Source organism: Cibotium barometz, chromosome 26, assembly GCF_041138505.1.
Source record: "Cibotium barometz isolate CiBa-2024 chromosome 26, ASM4113850v1, whole genome shotgun sequence".
In the NCBI taxonomy this organism is placed as follows: Eukaryota; Viridiplantae; Streptophyta; class Polypodiopsida; order Cyatheales; family Cibotiaceae; genus Cibotium; species Cibotium barometz.
Genome location: NC_141071.1, coordinates 9920895 through 9937946, shown reverse-complemented (window position 1 = coordinate 9937946; position 17052 = coordinate 9920895). Strand labels below are relative to the sequence as shown.

Below are 17052 nucleotides of genomic sequence, written 5' to 3'. Positions count from 1 at the left end.
TGCCAGTCACAAGTAGCCCCATGTACATAATAGAGATAGAAGGAACTAGGAACTAGTTTTGGGTCCCCAATTGTAGATGGGCGGCGATCGGCCATTGCAAATCAAGAGCTCATGTATATAAGACATTTTATAAAATATGAAAAGAAAAATCCCCATTTGTCTCAGTGGAATTTTGCTTTCTCTCTCTCTCTCTCTCTCTCTCTCTCTCTCTCTTGACCATTTATTTGTGTGTTTGCATGGTGAATGCTTGCATGCTTGATTATGGTGTGTGCAGGAACGGATGGTGATACTTAGCTTCTCCTCTCCTCTCCTCTCCTCTCGCTTGATCCTTCTTGCATACGTAGGCATTGAGTAGAGATTGAGCTCTCCATAGCTCTCTCCTCTTTGCTCCATACCTACTTTGTGAAGCTCCATTTGAGTGACATAAGTGGTGTTGGAGTGAGCCCCTAGCGGCCTCACATCCGAGAGTTAATCCTCATTAGGGTTGGCTAATTACCTGCCTCCGAATCGACCCTTGCATGTCTTCTTCTCTCTTTTGTGCAAGATAGTATGTTTAAGTCAACATTGCCGAAAGTTTATTTGGAGATCAAATTTCAAAAATATCTATGCTTTTATAGTCTTCTAAAGTAGGTTTTCTTTATATAGAAAATAGGGTGTTTCACATGCATGGGATATTTATCATCTTATAAATAGTTACAAGTCTTTTCTTGCCTTTCTTTTTCTCTCAATATTTATTGATGTAGAAGGCATTGCATACCCAATTAGATACATAAGGTTCAATTACGCCCTTAGTGAGTAGCTCCTCAATTTCTTTCTTACTTTCTTTAAAAGGTTCAATTAGGCCCTTAGTGAGTAGCTCCTCAATCTCTTTCTTACTTTCTTTCGTGTTCGAGGGCCTCATTCCTAGATGTGATGTCTTTGTTTCATTTTGGTGAGGCAAGTCTGGAATAGATAGGTGAAATCTCTCATCACCCTAGATAGTTGGTAATCCTACCTCAGCGCATACACCAAGGAATTATTAGAATAAATATGCTTTTGGATTTCTCATGTAGTTGCTCTATCTTGTCATCGTAGACTTCATATTCTTTCTTAAACATCTTTCAAAAGCTTGATCTTTTGGGATGAGTGCTTCGATGGTTTTAATGTATTAAAATACAACAATTGAAGCAAAATCTTTACAATACAAAGCATTGAATTGTGGAAAGAAAAGGAGCGTAAACAATATTGCTACTTGCAACCTTGATTACAAATTGATGGAAAACTTTGATTACAAAATGATGGTTGTCCATCCACCTATGTGATTCGGGTAAGGAGATTTGATGGCGATCTAAACATACTCTAGATAGAGGAATCTTGTTTACAAGAGCGCTTGAACACAACAAACTCATTGATGAACAAAGACTACCAAACTAGTCTATATATAGAGCCCAAGGTTAACATGGATGTAGGTTAACCATGTCGACCAACCCACGATCTAGTTCCAAAATGACTAACCGATCATATCGATCGATTGACAACATGACTTCATAGAGACTATGCCAACTCCCACAAACATCTGATACCGTGCATTCCCGCTCTTGAAATACATTCAATATACTTTTGTTTTTGCGTCTTTGGCACCAACATATACAAATAAACACACATACACATACATGTGCATGTACATGTATACACTTATATACTTATGATACACACATACACATACATGTGCATGTACATGTATACACATATATACTTATGTGTATATGTATGTGTGTGTGCGTGTGTGTGCATGCACACATACATACTATGATCAGGTTAGTATGTCGACTATGTCCTCCAAGTGTATGTAAAGGATTGTGTAACCATATGTTTAGTTCTGTAAGAGTGAATGTCTTGTAACATTAACAAATGCGTGTGTATATGTCTTGTAATGACAAATGCGTGTGTAGTGTTCACATGGTACTTTCAACAAGGTTGGGTCGTACTCTTTAAAAACTCTTACACTTCATTCCGAGTCATTGATGGCGCTTTAGAAGTGGTGGCGTCAAGCATCCAAAAGAAATGTAATGAAACGTGTAGATTATGCTTTACTCCCTCTCAAGGGCTACCAACTGATGACCAGAATAACAAATTGTATACACGAACTTTGCCCATGACAAGGTATTGAGTGATGATCTTTGAGTACATATAACTGACTGACTAGATGTGGTAGCATAACCAAAATTTAGCATGTTTACACAGGATCACAAATTGTGCTTCAAGCATAAGCAAGTTATCAGACACCCCCAACTACTCAAATACATTACAAAGATGACAGTTTTGAACAAAACTACGCGACTTTACATGTCCGGTCCTCCTTCAAGGCAAATGGAGGCAAATGCAGGACGGGAAGTACTGGAGCCCCGGTTGCAAAACATCAAAAAAATTTCACCGTTTTTCTGCCATGTTGTCTCTACCCACTGTCGGCCTCGAGCCAGCCCCAATGCCACAGCATCACAGAAGGCAATGCCAGCAGCATTCTTGCTGCATTTGGAAACACACATCACGGAAACACTTTTTACATGAAAGCATTTGACATCTCAGAAGAGGTAATGAGCATGGCAATACAATCTACCTTCCACGAGGAGCCGTTGAAGTCACAAACCCGAGAGCTCTCCGTGAGCTACCATGCACATGTCCTTCCAGTGCAGTTGTCACAGTTGGCTTCTCCCTCCTGGATCACAATACCTTAGTGTAAAGACAAAATTATTTCATACTTTGCACTACGTTGAGGTGGTGTGTAAAAAACCCCTCTTGTAAGTAAAGAGGGACAAAGCAATGACTTACATGGAAGACCATGTACCATAATCTTCTATAGTGGGAGCATACACTGTTGCCCCAAACTCCACAACACCTTTACGGAACGGGCGTATGGAGACTCTCAACAAGCATAAATTTTCAACCCTAAGTACACTCCTTGTCCCTTGTGTTTCTGACTTAGCATGCCAGGCTACTGTACCTTCACAAAGCCGCCTGCACAATGTTTTGAATTTCTCCATCCTCTCCATTCGTGCTGGAAATAGAAGCAAGCCCATTTGATGGGATGCTTGTAGGTATATTTCTAGTCTTTCTGCAGTTCGGGCCACAAAGGAAACATCAGGTGGCACTGAATCGGAGTGTGGATTGCCTTTGTATCCTAGAGGAGACATAGAAGGACCAGTTGGAGGCTGCATGAAAGAGCCATAAATAGCTTCTTCATGAACACTTTCAGAGGCAGAAGCTGATACTGGCAGCCTCTTCTTAGTGGACCTTTTAGGAAATGCTCTAACATCTTGCAGAGACTTGGCAGCCATCAAATCGGCATAGGCACGACTATCAGGGAAATCGTCCGGAAACAATGGAGATCCAGCCTGTGGCGTGCACATACTAATCAGATTAGGAAGTTTTTGGTACAGCTTAAACAGCAGTTAAACAATACCAATTATTGCAATTTTTCCACTTACATCAGTGTAAAGCCAATGTCGTTCTCGTATACCAATCACATGACCTCCTGCAAACACAAGGGGCACCCAAAAGGCTGAAATCCAGCTCATCGGTAGGATAATAGACCACCTGCACATGAAACGTTTACTCATATCAAGTTTAAGAAACCCACAAGACTCAGAAAGCATTCAAACTTTAATGCAAGCTCACCCGCATGCTGATGGCTTTTCACTATCATGCTTTAGGAGTATTATAGGACATGTACACCTTCCAGAGAGAGCTTTGTTTCTTTCCAGCATTCTGCCATTTCTGGCAGCTTCTTTTATAAACCCGAAAGAAGCCAACCGATCCACATGCCGCATCCTACTAAGGAACTTTTCCCTTACAGGTGGCATGAGTTTTCCACTAAAAGAGTTGGATTCACATGCCCACAGAGCATCAATGGCTTTGAAATAACAGCAGTATTCCTGTGTCTGTTCTTCCATATTCACCTCTGATGTCGATTCAGAAGCTTCCTGCTCGGGCTGCTGTGTAGCTCCCTGTATGATCTTGTTAACTCCTTCAGGTGGCACTTGTGTTTTGCTGCTTTTAGCTTCAGAACTCATAAAAGAAGGGATGAGAGAGGGATCCAGAGCCAAGTATCTCTCACTTTGCTTCTGCCGTGGATCGGATACCTCCATGTTTATAACCACCTTTCCTTTGCGTTCATTTGGCGTCATCACTTCAGAAAGTTCATAGAGCTTCCTACACTTGCCCTGTTGGTCCCTGACGATAAGAAAAGGCCAAAAGACTGTGAAAACAACTAGAACAAGAAGTACAGTAGAGGAAAACAAGAAAAACATAATAATACAAGCAGCCCATACATTTTTCCATGCCCTTCATACAACAAACACCAACCCCTAGGAATCACCTGTAAACAGGGAAAAGAACCTTTCGTAAGACCTCAAAAGACTCTTCACCTATAAGGTCCAACCGACCCAGATCTCCTCTCCTTGAGAAACAATGAACTAAGCCATCACCAAACTCCTCATTCTGCAAACATGTGAATCACGTAAGACAAGCAGCATCAAAACACTTAATTCAAAGAGGAGATTTCAAGTATTAAGCTCTGAGACTATGCCCACATATTACCGATAATAATATCTTTATACCAGTTTGCAGCAAATGGCCTGTAGGGCCTCAAACGCTTCCTCAAAAGCAGCAGCATGAACCCACAGCCAGAGGTCTCTTTCTTTCAGATGTTCACTTTTTTCTGCTGCACAAAATGGAGTGCCCGATCCAGACATGACCGGTTTCCACACCAGAAGAACCGGGGCAATAAGCTTGTACGGAGCTTGCCCAACATGATGTAGCTGTCAAAATTCAGAAGCAGATTCTCTATGTAAGAAGACAGAAGACAACAGTCGTGTGGTGAGCAGAGAAGTAACACCTATTGAGTGCTTCACAAAAAGAGAAACCTACAACAGCTGTTGTAAAGCATCTCCAAGAGAACTCTGATTGTGCTGCTTCGCAGTTAGGGTAAATAGCTGGGGGTGACTCAAGCATAAGTTGCATAATTTGAAATATCCTTTCCTGTAATAACACCAAAAAGGCAATGTTACACGATTATTCACTCAGCACAGTACTCAAGGTTTGACAGACCATCATTAATACTATGCATTTGCCCAAGCTGGTATGGGCACAAGCACGCTATGGCATGAAAGATTTTGTCACATGAACACTCTCTAGTGAGTGACGTGCACTCAGAGGTCAAGTGCATGGCTATTGTGCCAGTTCATTATAATATTGTCCAGGCAACCAATGAGCAGCCAAGTTTGGACATAGTTATTGGGTTTTTGTGTAAACACACTCAATTAGACATTAATATTAGGGATAGTACCCAACTCACCAACATTTGTGTGTTGCTCTGTTTTGCGCTATGCTGCTGTGCACACCCCCCTCCGCCTCCTTTTTCCCACCCACCATTTCCACCCTTTCTCAGGCCCCCAAGGCAACAACTAGGGGGAAGTAGCCACAATGAACCTACAGGAACTGGAGGCATAACACCAAGAAGGCGCTGGGCGAACAGAAGAAGGTGCTGGACAGGGTCCTGAACCAACATGAAAAACAGTTGGAAGGCCTCCACAAGGAGATACAAGGCAAGAATAACAAGATCGAAGAATTGGCAGCAAAGGTGAATCACCAGGAGGAGGAGATTTGGATGTTGAAAGAGACCCAGATACAACAACAAGAAATGCCAGAGGCTGCCCCAGTGGTGTGCTATACATTGTCAAGAACAAAGGGGCTGAAAGTATTTATCAAAGTATAATCTTTTTGTCACAAGACAGAAGCGTGCTTACACTTATTAAAAGACTGAATTCTTCATCATTATGGTTAAGTTACCATATACATAGCCATGAATCAAGAAACACATCTATGATAAACCATAGCAAGGCATCCACATGAAAACTCTTCACAAAACTAACTGTAGTGATGACACAACATTAGGGACCAGAAGATGGGCTGCCCCAACCCCCCCCCCCCCCCCCCCCCCCCAAAAAAAAAAAAAAAACTTGGAAGGTAAATTCTATTGCCTTAAGGGAGTATTCTTATACAAGTACATTGAACGGGTAGCTTGGCCCAGGCATGCACCACCCTTTCTTCCAAAAACTTTGAATGAAAACAAATCAATCAATCAGCTAGCTTGCAAGTAGCCTAGCTACCACAAGCAACAAGGTGCCCAGCACCGCCCTCAAAGATTTCCTGGCAATCCTTAAGAGATGGAAGCCCATCTTTCCAAGATCCAACTATCCAATAGCTGATTACCACCTTAGGTAAGTGCCCATCACTTCCCAAGGGTCTCCCCGCTTGATTCTTCACAGAAAACACCAGCAGCACCACAGGTACAAGACTTGCTCTTCTTTACCTCCAGGCTTTGATAATACCCTTCTCTTGTGGTTTTGTAACACGCGGAAGCTCTGGGAACACCACTGAGAACATGCTGATGCAAAAACGCAGACAGAAGGGAGAGTAGAGAGAGAGAGATAGCTGGAAATTCAGTATATTCATATGGTACAAAAAGGTACCCAGTCTACAGCCCTAGGCTGCCTCATATAAAAAGGTGGGAATCACCCAAAATAATACTAGTCTAAGGACCCAACTCAAAAGGAGTTGAATGAATCTAGGCTAAGGACCCAACTCAAAAGGAGTTGAATGAATCTATCCAATACGCGCCTTTTATAGGCCCTTTGGACACAAGGAGAGCTGGCCGACTGCTGGTCAGCCAGCCGACCGGGCATGTTCTTCATAAAACGCAGCCACCATGCAGCTGACAGCAGTTCCCTGCATCCGACAACACCAAATGCAGCCGACAAGTCCTTCAAGGTCTACCATGTCCTGCTCCAAGTCCAACCTTGGCCAAACTGCACCTCATGCTCCTAAATTCTGGTTTCTAGTCATCTTTTCTGGCTGCCCCTTCTGGATTAGCCTCAAAGAATGTCCATGGCAAACTTGCACATGACATCCCCCTCTGCTTAACTTGATGATGGGATTCCAACCTATTCTTGGATGATTGTCATCATCCCATTCTATTCCCGAAGTCCCTCTGTCATCCATCCATCTCTGGCAAACCTTTTTCTCTGAAAACCTGGCCCGGTCTCCAAAACCACTCTGACTCTGAATAAGCTCTATGCATCTGTTCCATCCAGTCCCCAATCCGTTCCTGCCCTGACTCTGAACACCGTCTTGGTCTTCATTCCTGAGAAATGAGTCTGGCACAATCACATCACCCCTTGGAGGATAATCCTCCCTTGGGACCGTTGCCCGAGAACCTATCTGGCTCACAGGACTGCCATCCCCTCTGGCTTTGTGGAACACCACCAACAAACCTCCTGGGAGCTCTTCCCGATTGTGTTCCTTGAAATAATGTGCACAAGCGGAAGCAAATAAACATGAGAGAAAGATTGCAAGCAAGAACTGAGCTTTATTAGCTTGAGGTTACAGAGTACCAGAGCCAACAAATAGGGCAATGAATGATGTGATAGAATGAATAAAGGGAGCAACTCTTATATACTTGTGCATGAAGCAGTCGGCTGTAGGAAACAGGCCGACAACTCCACGACAGCATAAATAGAAAGATGCAATATTTTAACACCTCCTCTGCATCTTGAAGTGTGCAAAAAAGTCAGAAGAAAATTGATGACGAAGGTGCGACCATGGACACCTCAGCATGGCGAGTACTGAGTACACCTCGAAAAATGCACATGTTAGCTTGTTGTCTTCAGAAAACATAATGCCACTATAAAGAGCAAAAGAAAATCTGCTTGGCTCCAAACTCAAAGTAGAACTGTGAACACATCACATCCAATAACCTCGAACAAATGAACATGGAACGCATCCTGTCCATAGTCTCTGCTAACCAATAGTTCTAGAACTCATCCGAACCATGAAGGAAACTTGGTTGATCCTGGAACTCATCCGGGCCATCAAGTGAACTTGCCTGTCTTCATACTTGGAACTCCGACACACAGGTCCCATGCTCCAGATTTAATATAAGAGAGCTTTTGAAAGCTCCCTCACCCGCCCACAAGCCATTTCTGGAAGACAGCACGCGGGGGATGCCCTTAGAATCAGAGCAGGACACCAGTCATGTTCTCTCCAGACTGTAAGGCCTTGGGAGAGCTGGGGTTATCACTAGACGAGTGTGTGTCAGTGTCATGTCACTTGTCTTTGCCCTTCTTTGAAGACTTGCCCTTGTCCCTGGCTTTGCCTTTGTCCTTTGACTGACAATCCTTTGACAGGTGGCCTTTCTTCCCACACTTGTAACACCGACTCCGAACTTTCTTCTGCACCGTCGAGAGTGCCTGATCAGGTCCAATAGACGATGAAACTTTCAACTTCCCCTGTGAAACTAGGATGGATTCCTCTTCCAAGAGGAGAGTACACAGATCATCAAACTCGAGGGAACGTGTTGTGATCTGAACCCGCAAAGCTCGAGAAACCATGTCATAATCTGTAGGAAGCCTGATGAGGAGGAGAGCAACTAACTGAGAAGAGGTCAGGGCAGTACCCATTGCCACTAATTGGTCATGAATTACCTTAACCTTCATCACAAATGACTACATGGAAGTCCCTGCTGTAAACTCCAGGGAAAAGAGCTGCCCAATAGGTTGACAGACCGCATTGTAGAGTCCTGTGCATATAGATCTGTCAGCTTTCTCCAAACAGAGGCAGCACAATCCAATGTTTGCACGGCGGGGGAGACCTCCGGTGAGATGTCTCGTACAAGTGCAAAGTGAGCTTTTGAGTCTTGATTCTCCCAAGCTAAAAGTTCTGCGAGAAAGGCATCCTCTTGGTCTTGAGTCCACTTCCTAGAGCTGGTAGGGCGCTCGGGCTTTCGTTCGAGGCCCTGAACAATCTCCCAGAGTCCCTTGTGTGTAAACCAGACCTTCATCTGTAGCTTCCAGTGATCATAGTTTGAACCACTGAGCTTGTCCTCCTTGTTCATGCAAGGGAGACCCATGTCTGCCTCAAAGAAGCTATGTCTCAAACAACCTCTGTAGCTAAGCAATCCACGTGCTCTCTCAAGCACCTTTCCACAGGATCCAACTAGGGACTAATAGCCCCCTCTGAAGATGCAGGCTGGACAGCAGCAAAAGAAACCCAAAAAACACACCACCGGGAACCTCCTACCGGAAGAGGGAGGGGATCTTGGAGGGAGAAGAGCTGATGTGCCACTTGTCTGATGCACTTACTAAATCTGCAGCTAGACCTCCTCCACTTGCCTCTGTAAGAAAACGCAGCCTGGGGGCTGGCCGACAGCAATTGGAGAGGTTGTAGAGCAAAAAACGCAGCTAAGAAAGGAGAAACGCAGCCACTGCTTGAAGGAACTACAGCCTGGAGAATCTAGGGAAGCAGAAAACAGAGACAAACAGATTGTGTAGCAGCTAGAGCCTAGGCGAATGATACCATGAAAGAATGTGCACAAGCGGAAGCAAATAAACATGAGAGAGAAAGATTGCAAGCAAGAAATGAGCTTTATTAGCTTGAGGTTACAGAGTACAAGAGCCAACAAATAGGGCAATGAATGATGTGATAGAATGAATAAAGGGAGCAACTCTTGTATACTTGTGCATGAAGCAGTCGGCTGTAGGAAACCGGCCGACAGCTCCACGACAGCATAAATAGAAAGATGCAATATTTTAACATTCCTTGCCTTGGGCTTCGTACCCGTGAACTTTCCTGTACCTTGGACCTGTACACCTTCATATGGGACTGAATCAGTGTTTAGCTTTGCTGAGCCTAATGCTCTGATACCAATGTAACACGCGGAAGCGCTAGGGGGTCTTCTTTCAGCCCTAAACACCACTAAGAACATGCTGATGCAAAAACGCAGACAGAAGGGAGAGTAGAGAGAGAGAGAGAGAGAGAGATAGCTGGAAATTCAGTATATTCATATGGTACAAAAAGGTACCCAGTCTACAGCCCTGGGCTGCCTCATATAAAAAGGTGGGAATCACCCAAAATAATTCTAGTCTAAGGACCCAACTCAAAAGGAGTTGAATGAATCTATCCAATGAGCATATGCGCCTTTTATAGGCCCTTTGGACACAAGGAGAGCTGGCCGACTAGGCATGTTCTTCATAAAACGCAGCCACCATGCAGCCGACAGCAGTTCCCTGCATATCCGACAGCACCAAACGCAGCCGACAGGTCCTTCAAGGTCTACCATGTCCTGCTCCAAGTCCAACCTTGGCCAAAACTGCACCTCATGCTCCTAAATTCTGGTTTCTAGTCATCTTTTCTGGCGGCCCCTTCTGGATTAGCCTCAGAGAATGTCCATGGCAAACTTGCACATGACAGGTTTCATGCCAGAAAGAGGAACAAATAAGGTTCAGCAGCAGTCTCGCAGCAATAGAGAGCTCCCATGCATAGCAATGGGTAGAGAAATGGCTAGAATTTCTGTTTGTACAGCTCTAATGTTGCCACACAGCTTTGGGCCGCCTCAAAAGGGCTGAGAATAAGTCGTACAACAGTAGCTATGCTAGGAGGGGGCTGAAAACAGGTTGTACAGCAGTACTATGCCACAAGGGGGCTCAAAACAGGTCACCTAGCTGAGAGAAGTGCCAAGAGAGGGCTGCCCAGCTCTAGGCACCAAGTAGGCATGAGGAAAGATGGAATGAATTTCTCTTGGCTCTGGTAGGTGCTCTTTTATAGACTTGGGTGGGGTAGATAGCTTTACATGCTAGTGGATGAGATTACATGCAAAAAGGTGAGGTTGCATGGGCTTGCATGTAGCACGCATCCACGTAGGAAGGCTTGCATGTGACATGCATGCATGAAGGTAGCTTTGCATGTTGCATGCGTGTATATGTAGCATGCATGCATGTAGATAACTTTGCATGTTGCTCAAAAGGACCCAATTCCTCTCCTTCATATCCATTTTGCGCCTATGCTTGTCAGCAACTTGCTTATATGCTTATCTTGAGAGCGTTGTATTTTGCATGTACTTGTGCATAGCGGTATCCAAATCTTTGACATTCTGATCAGCGGCGGTAAAGATTTCATCCTTAGTGCAAAGGATGGGAGGAAGCACGACTTTACCATAGATGACTTCAAACGGAGCCTTACCGGTTAAAGAATGCACAGTGTTATTGTATGCAAACTCGACTAGGGGCAAATACTTTTCCCATGTTGCTTTCTATTCATAAACATAGCACTTCAGCAAGTCTAGCACCACTGAATTTGCTATCTCGCTTTGCCCATCAATTTGTGGATGCTAAGCACACGATAAATTCAGTTTAGTACCCATGTTGTCAAAAAGAGCTTTCCAAAATAAGTTCATGGTCCTAGGATCCTTGTCACCAACAATAGTTTTGGACATACCATGATGCTTAAAGATATGAAGAGAGAGTCGAGCCATGTGGTCTGGCTTGATGGTCTTCTTCACTGGAATAAAATGAGCGTGCTTATTGAAGCGATCAATTATAGTCCAAATAGCATCATTACCATATGCAAATCTGTGATAAAATCCATTGCTATGCTATCCCATAAATTCAGTTTTTACCATAAATTCAGCAGCTAAAAGATAGTACTTCCATATGGTGAGAGCATGTATCACGGCCATTAGTTCCATCCCATAAACAGTACTATGCAATTGTGCATGCTGCAACCTTCGACTCTCAAAAGCCATTGCATGGCCTTCTTGATTCAACACTGCTCCTATGCAATCACCAGTGACCACATGCATCACATTCTACAATAAAAGGTTTATGCAAATCTGGTACAATGAGTACCGGCCCAAGACTTATGGCATCCTTTAATTTTTGAAAAGCCAACTGTTGCCTATTATCCCATACAAAGGCAATCTTCTTTTTGGTGAGATCATGCAAAGGACTAGCCAAAAGAGCAAAGTGTTTAATGAATCTGCGATAGTATGAACATAAACCAAGAAAGCTTCTGACTTCATTCACAAAAGTTAATACAGGCCATTCAACAATAGCTTGAATCTTAGCAGGGTCCATTTGAACCCCATCTTTGGAAACAATATGGCCAAGATAGTGAATTCCAACCAAGAAAAGTTCACTCTTTTTGACATTAATATACAGCTTATACTTCCATAGTTCTTGAAAAAAAAATGGCCAAATGATGCTTGTGTTTCTCTTTGGCTGTAGAGAAGATTAGCACATCATCAAAGAAAACTCCTGTAAACATTCGGTAAGACCTGAACATATGATCCATCATTCGGTTAAAGGTAGCAGAAGTATTTTTCAGGTCAAAAGGCATTACCAAATACTGATATAGACCGAATGTAGTCTTGAAAGCTGTATTATGTGCATCTTGAGGGGCCACTCGTATTTGATGGTAGCCACTCTTTAAATATATACGACTGAAAATAGATGCTCCTTGAAGCTTATCCAAGATATCAGTAATCCTCGGTATTGGAAACCAATTCTTGAAGGTTATCTTGTTCAAAGTCCTATAGTCAATACATATTCTGTATGAACCATCCTTCTTCTGTACCAATAACATTGGTGACGAGCAATAAGGAGATGAGCTAGGCCTTATCGAGCCCTTCTCGAGAAGATCATTAACTTGTGTCATGATTTCCTCTTCTTGGCTTGCACTTACTTTGTAAGGGGACTGATTTGGATGAGTTCCCAAGGATTAAGTATATACAATGATCCTCTGGACGCTCTGGGGGAAGTTATCCAAGTAAAGCATCTGCAAAACAATCCTCATAATGGGACAAGACATCTTATTGTCCTTAAGACATTCTTTGACAAAAACCAAGTAAGAACAAACAGACTTCTTTATTTCTTTCTTGATGGCAACATGGCCTACAGCTGGAATAGTGACACCTTCAGTGCTTGCATTTATACAACATTTTTTGCCCTTATGAGAAAAAGTAAGCTTCTTCTCTTTAAAATCTCGCTCTGGAAGCATACGAAAATGCCAAGGCATGCCAAGTAAAGTATCATATCCTGAAGAAGTAGGACCATAGTTGTCAAGTACGAAAAGTTCGATTCAGTATGATAGGTTCAAATGCGGCCTCAAAATGCACCACTAAATTTTGAAACTAAAAATACGGTGGAGGTACGGTCCATTAAAAAATACTTAAAAATATAAATATAGATGCAAAACTTAGAGAAGTTACAACTTACAACGTACCCAAAACATAAAAATTTAGAATGTTGCAACTTGCAAGTTGCATAGAAAATGAAAGTAGACAAATGTACATGTGACATGTCAAAGAGTCGTGAATATATATAAAGCCGCAAAAGTCGGCATACCGCATGGGCAAGTACAAAAATGCAAAAAGCCCATAGAGGACTATAGAGACTAAAAGCCTATGTCACCATCTATGTCAGGAGTCAGGACTCAGAGCTATCGCTAGGCTCTTCAATATCCTCACTAGACGAGGACACCTCAGAGCTCCCACCAAAACCCCCATCGCTAAGAACGTTGCCCTCATCATCATATTCAGGCCTCCCAAATATCACCATGAACTGCCGAAGAAGACTCCGCAATGGAAGTATCCTCAACTCTAACCGCTGCGGGGGTAGAGCTCCGACTCGTGGAGCCATGTCTGACATAGGTAGCAACTGGGCAATCAGAGCCTCGGGAGCCAAAAGTAAGAATAGGCCGAACCTATACTCCATCTCTAGCTCGGTGGCCACGACGAGTGCGAGAGACTCGTCTATCAATCTCCTCTAGCTCTTTGTAGAGCTCTCCATATATGGTCTCCTCCTCTGCATTACGCTCCTTGTGGACACTTTTAAGAGCGTCCACTGTCAACTTGAATTCGTCGACGTTTATCTACAAGTTTTATAATTGATTAGGGGCTAAATAATAAAACATTGAAAGTCATGTAAGTCTAACATGTTACATAACAATATACCTATCTAGCTTGACTCATATCGTGCATTGCACGCACCATGCGCAAGTTATTGGAGCAATAGACCAGCCGCTCTAATTGTCTCGTGCTCAATCAATTGTGTAACTTCGTGTGTATAAGTGAGTAGGAACTCCAATTCCTCTTACATGCACCCGAAGAGCAATCCTAATCCAAAATAAAAATAAAGAATGTTCAGGATTCTAGTATCTACACATGATTTAGTAACTTGGTGCCAAGTGGTTAGTGGTTACCTGCGCTAGAATCCTCAAAGCCACTCTTTGTAGGTGAGGTTGTTGATAAGCAAATGACTCCCACCAAAAGAGAGGTTTCACCATAGAATCCCTCCTCCAACATACCGCATTGGCGAATGCGGAGTCCCTCTTATCATTATAGTTGATGAGCTCCTGTAAGAACTGAAATTGCCCATTCTCATCATCAGGTAATGCTTTCGGTAAGAAAGCATCCCTAGCTGAAAGCAACTCTTAATCAGTGAAAAGTGAGAGTGCTTTGTAGGCAGGATGCAACAAAGCAGCAAGGCCATGGATAGGCCTCTTCATCCACTTCCATCTCTTCTCCACGAGTGCCAAGATAGCATCGCGTCGAGGAGTAGCCTCAAGGAGATCACTGTGAATTTTAAAATAAAGAAAGAATATCTTCTATGAGAAAAACGAAAGAACAAGTATTTAGATTCAACATTCTATTTTAGTTTATTACTTATTCTTGAATCTTATTTACCTTGTTAGCATATACTCTAGATCAAGCTCATCGAGGACTGTGGTGCGGGTAATCTCGGCAATGGCCTCTCTCATAAAGTGAGTGAGGAGCCCCATAGGTCCCATAGTAGTCTCCTCCATGTCTGTCACGCGTAAAACCCTATACAAAGGAGTAACCGCAATGACTAGGACGCACACCTGGCACCAAAACTCCTCTCTCAAGCATAGCCATTGAATGGCTCTTGCCTCATCGACACGCGAAGGTATCTCACCTTGTATCCATTCCTACCACTCCAGTGAAACCACTGTTACTTAGAGCTTAGGCATGACATCATAAAGGGGCGCTCTAGAAGAAGCCACATGTAGGCAAAGCACGTCGAGGATGTGGCTTCTTCATCTCCAAGTCGCTGTGATGGCGGAAGATAGCAAGGGCCTTGACTTTTTGACTGAAAAAAGTGACAATCTGAGTGCCTTGTATCACCACAGTCTTCACCCACTCTAACTTACCTATGTCCTCCATAAGCAAGTCAAGGCAGTGAGAGGCACAAGGAGTCCATACTATGGACTTAAATTCCTCCTCAAGCAAGCGGCCCATCTTGCGGCAATTGGACGCATTGTCCGTAACCACTTGAACCACATTTTCGGGGCCAATCTACAAGGATGATGGATTCATGAAAAAGGAAAATAAATAAGACTTGAAAGTTGAGTAAAAGGCAAAGGCTAAACTTTCAAGCTTCAAACTCAAAATTAAAATTGTATCTCAACTCGATTATGGCTTGTCGAATGTGGCGATAGATGAAATCGCTCGAGGTTTTCTTCCCCGCCTTTCCGGCATCCACGGCCCGCAAGAAGTACGTGCCAAGAGGGAAAGATACTAGAATGTTGAGGATGCTCCTCTTCTTTCCATTGGTCCATCCGTCGGAGAGAAGGAAACACCCATACTTCACCCATCCTACTCGGACACGCTCGAGGGTCTTGTTGATTCTCTCCTTTTCTTCATCAAGTGCCTTCGTGCGCATGTCGTTGTAGGTGATACCATGCCAAGGGCCATGGCATGGTCCTACTTCGGCAATGGCCCTCACCATCCTTTTGTCAGAATACGCAGCGGAAATGATGACCAGATCTGGGAACACGAGCAAACACAATGCAGAAAACAACAGCACAAGAGAGAGAGAGAGGCGTGTAACTCTGCTCTATATACACAAAGAAGATCCCGGAATGATACAATAGCTGTGGGGCCATTTTATATGGCCCCCAAACAACAGTCAGCCTGATGTAGGGCAGCCGACAGGGCCTTAACCTCCACGAGCAGCCATGAGCACCAGTCGGCCAGCAGCAGGGTGTCGGCCAGCCCATGTGGGAGGTCGTGGACCTGAAGCAACATAATCAGCCAGCAGCAACATGTCCAAATGCAGTCGGCCAGCTTCAGAGGTCTTCCTCCCACCACAGGGCTGCCACCCAAGCCACAGAAAAATAGGGAAAAATGGGGAAAAAATACGAGTGAGGAAAAATGAGAAAACACCTACAAGGGCGGGCACACCCACAACAAAGGCCCTGGTGTCAACATAAAGACAGGAGATGACTTCTAACACCCCCTCTCAGCTCCTGGCTGTGAAACCAACCACAGGGAGCTAGGGTGCCGCCTGAGCAAATCCTGAGATAGCGACTTCGTGAAGAGGTCCACCGTACTGTCCTCTCCGTCGAACAGAACTCTAGCAAGATGTCATCAGCAACGATCTGTTCACGAACAAAGTGCCTCTGGATGACCATGGGTCCCTCCAGTGAAAGCCCAATCCTGCAATGCAACCTCTGCATCCTCACCACCTCACAAGCAGCATCACAAGCAGCCCAGTACTCTGCCTCTGTCGTCGACAAGGCAAAAGATGACTGCTCCGTAAAACTGCTCCTGGGCTTGAAGTAGATCTCCTTGTGTCCGGATCTCCTCCCCAAACTGAGTCACCCCAACCGTGGAGTCGGACTCCATCAATCAATTCCCCTCCTATGTAAAAGAGTCCATGATCCTTCGTATGCCGCAGAAACCACAAGATACACAATCCTGCCTCCCAAACAGCCATCTGCAACCATGAGCTCAACTACCTCATCAGGAAGCTCCCGTCCAATCTGGTGTCCATCAACCAGATCAATGAACCATTCTGCTTCCGAGTCAAAGAGGCATCACACTGCTCACAAGTATCAACACCTGTTATGGATCAAAGCCTAGTCCTGGAAACCTGCTGAAGACCACGCAGCAAGGCCTTCTAAAACCTGTCAACCACCCCTTCTGAATCCAGAACCACAGCCTGGAGAATGCACCTCCTTCTGCAAGTAATCAACTGCCACCTGCCTGGCTTTCCAAAAGGTCCCTGTGGAAATAACATCCTCATCTACAGGAGTTTATTTGTCCCGAATACTACGAGACATCAGAGCATAAGTTACCTATTCAGTTTCCTCTGACTGACGAACACAAGAACTACCAACATCAATACTGGAAAGTTCCTACCAACTGCTGCCATCAACTGG

General features: G+C 44.1%; 1 protein-coding gene and 1 pseudogene across 2 annotated transcripts in view; both read right to left on the bottom strand.

The window, feature by feature from the left end:
- Positions 1 to 2048: 2048 nt before the first annotated feature.
- Positions 2049 to 17052, bottom strand: part of LOC147623648 (ribonucleases P/MRP protein subunit POP1-like) — an 85764-nt gene continuing 70760 nt past the window's right edge. The window contains exons 3-10 of one of the 2 annotated variants that reach the window (XR_015269186.1): positions 4906 to 5016; positions 4596 to 4796; positions 4355 to 4476; positions 3655 to 4209; positions 3465 to 3573; positions 2981 to 3371; positions 2597 to 2695; positions 2049 to 2505 (exon numbers count right to left, since the gene is read on the bottom strand). Coding sequence is in view for 1 of the 2 variants with exons in the window: in XM_086820237.1 (XP_086676363.1) it covers positions 2322 to 2505; positions 2597 to 2695; positions 2809 to 3371; positions 3465 to 3573; positions 3655 to 4209; positions 4355 to 4476; positions 4596 to 4796; positions 4906 to 5016 (1944 nt within the window). In the remaining variant the exon portion in view is untranslated. Of the gene's footprint in view, positions 2506 to 2596; positions 2696 to 2808; positions 3372 to 3464; positions 3574 to 3654; positions 4210 to 4354; positions 4477 to 4595; positions 4797 to 4905; positions 5017 to 17052 lie in introns of both variants that reach the window. The other variant, XM_086820237.1, reaches the window with a different exon arrangement.
- LOC147623649 (uncharacterized) lies at positions 13296 to 14608 on the bottom strand (annotated as a pseudogene).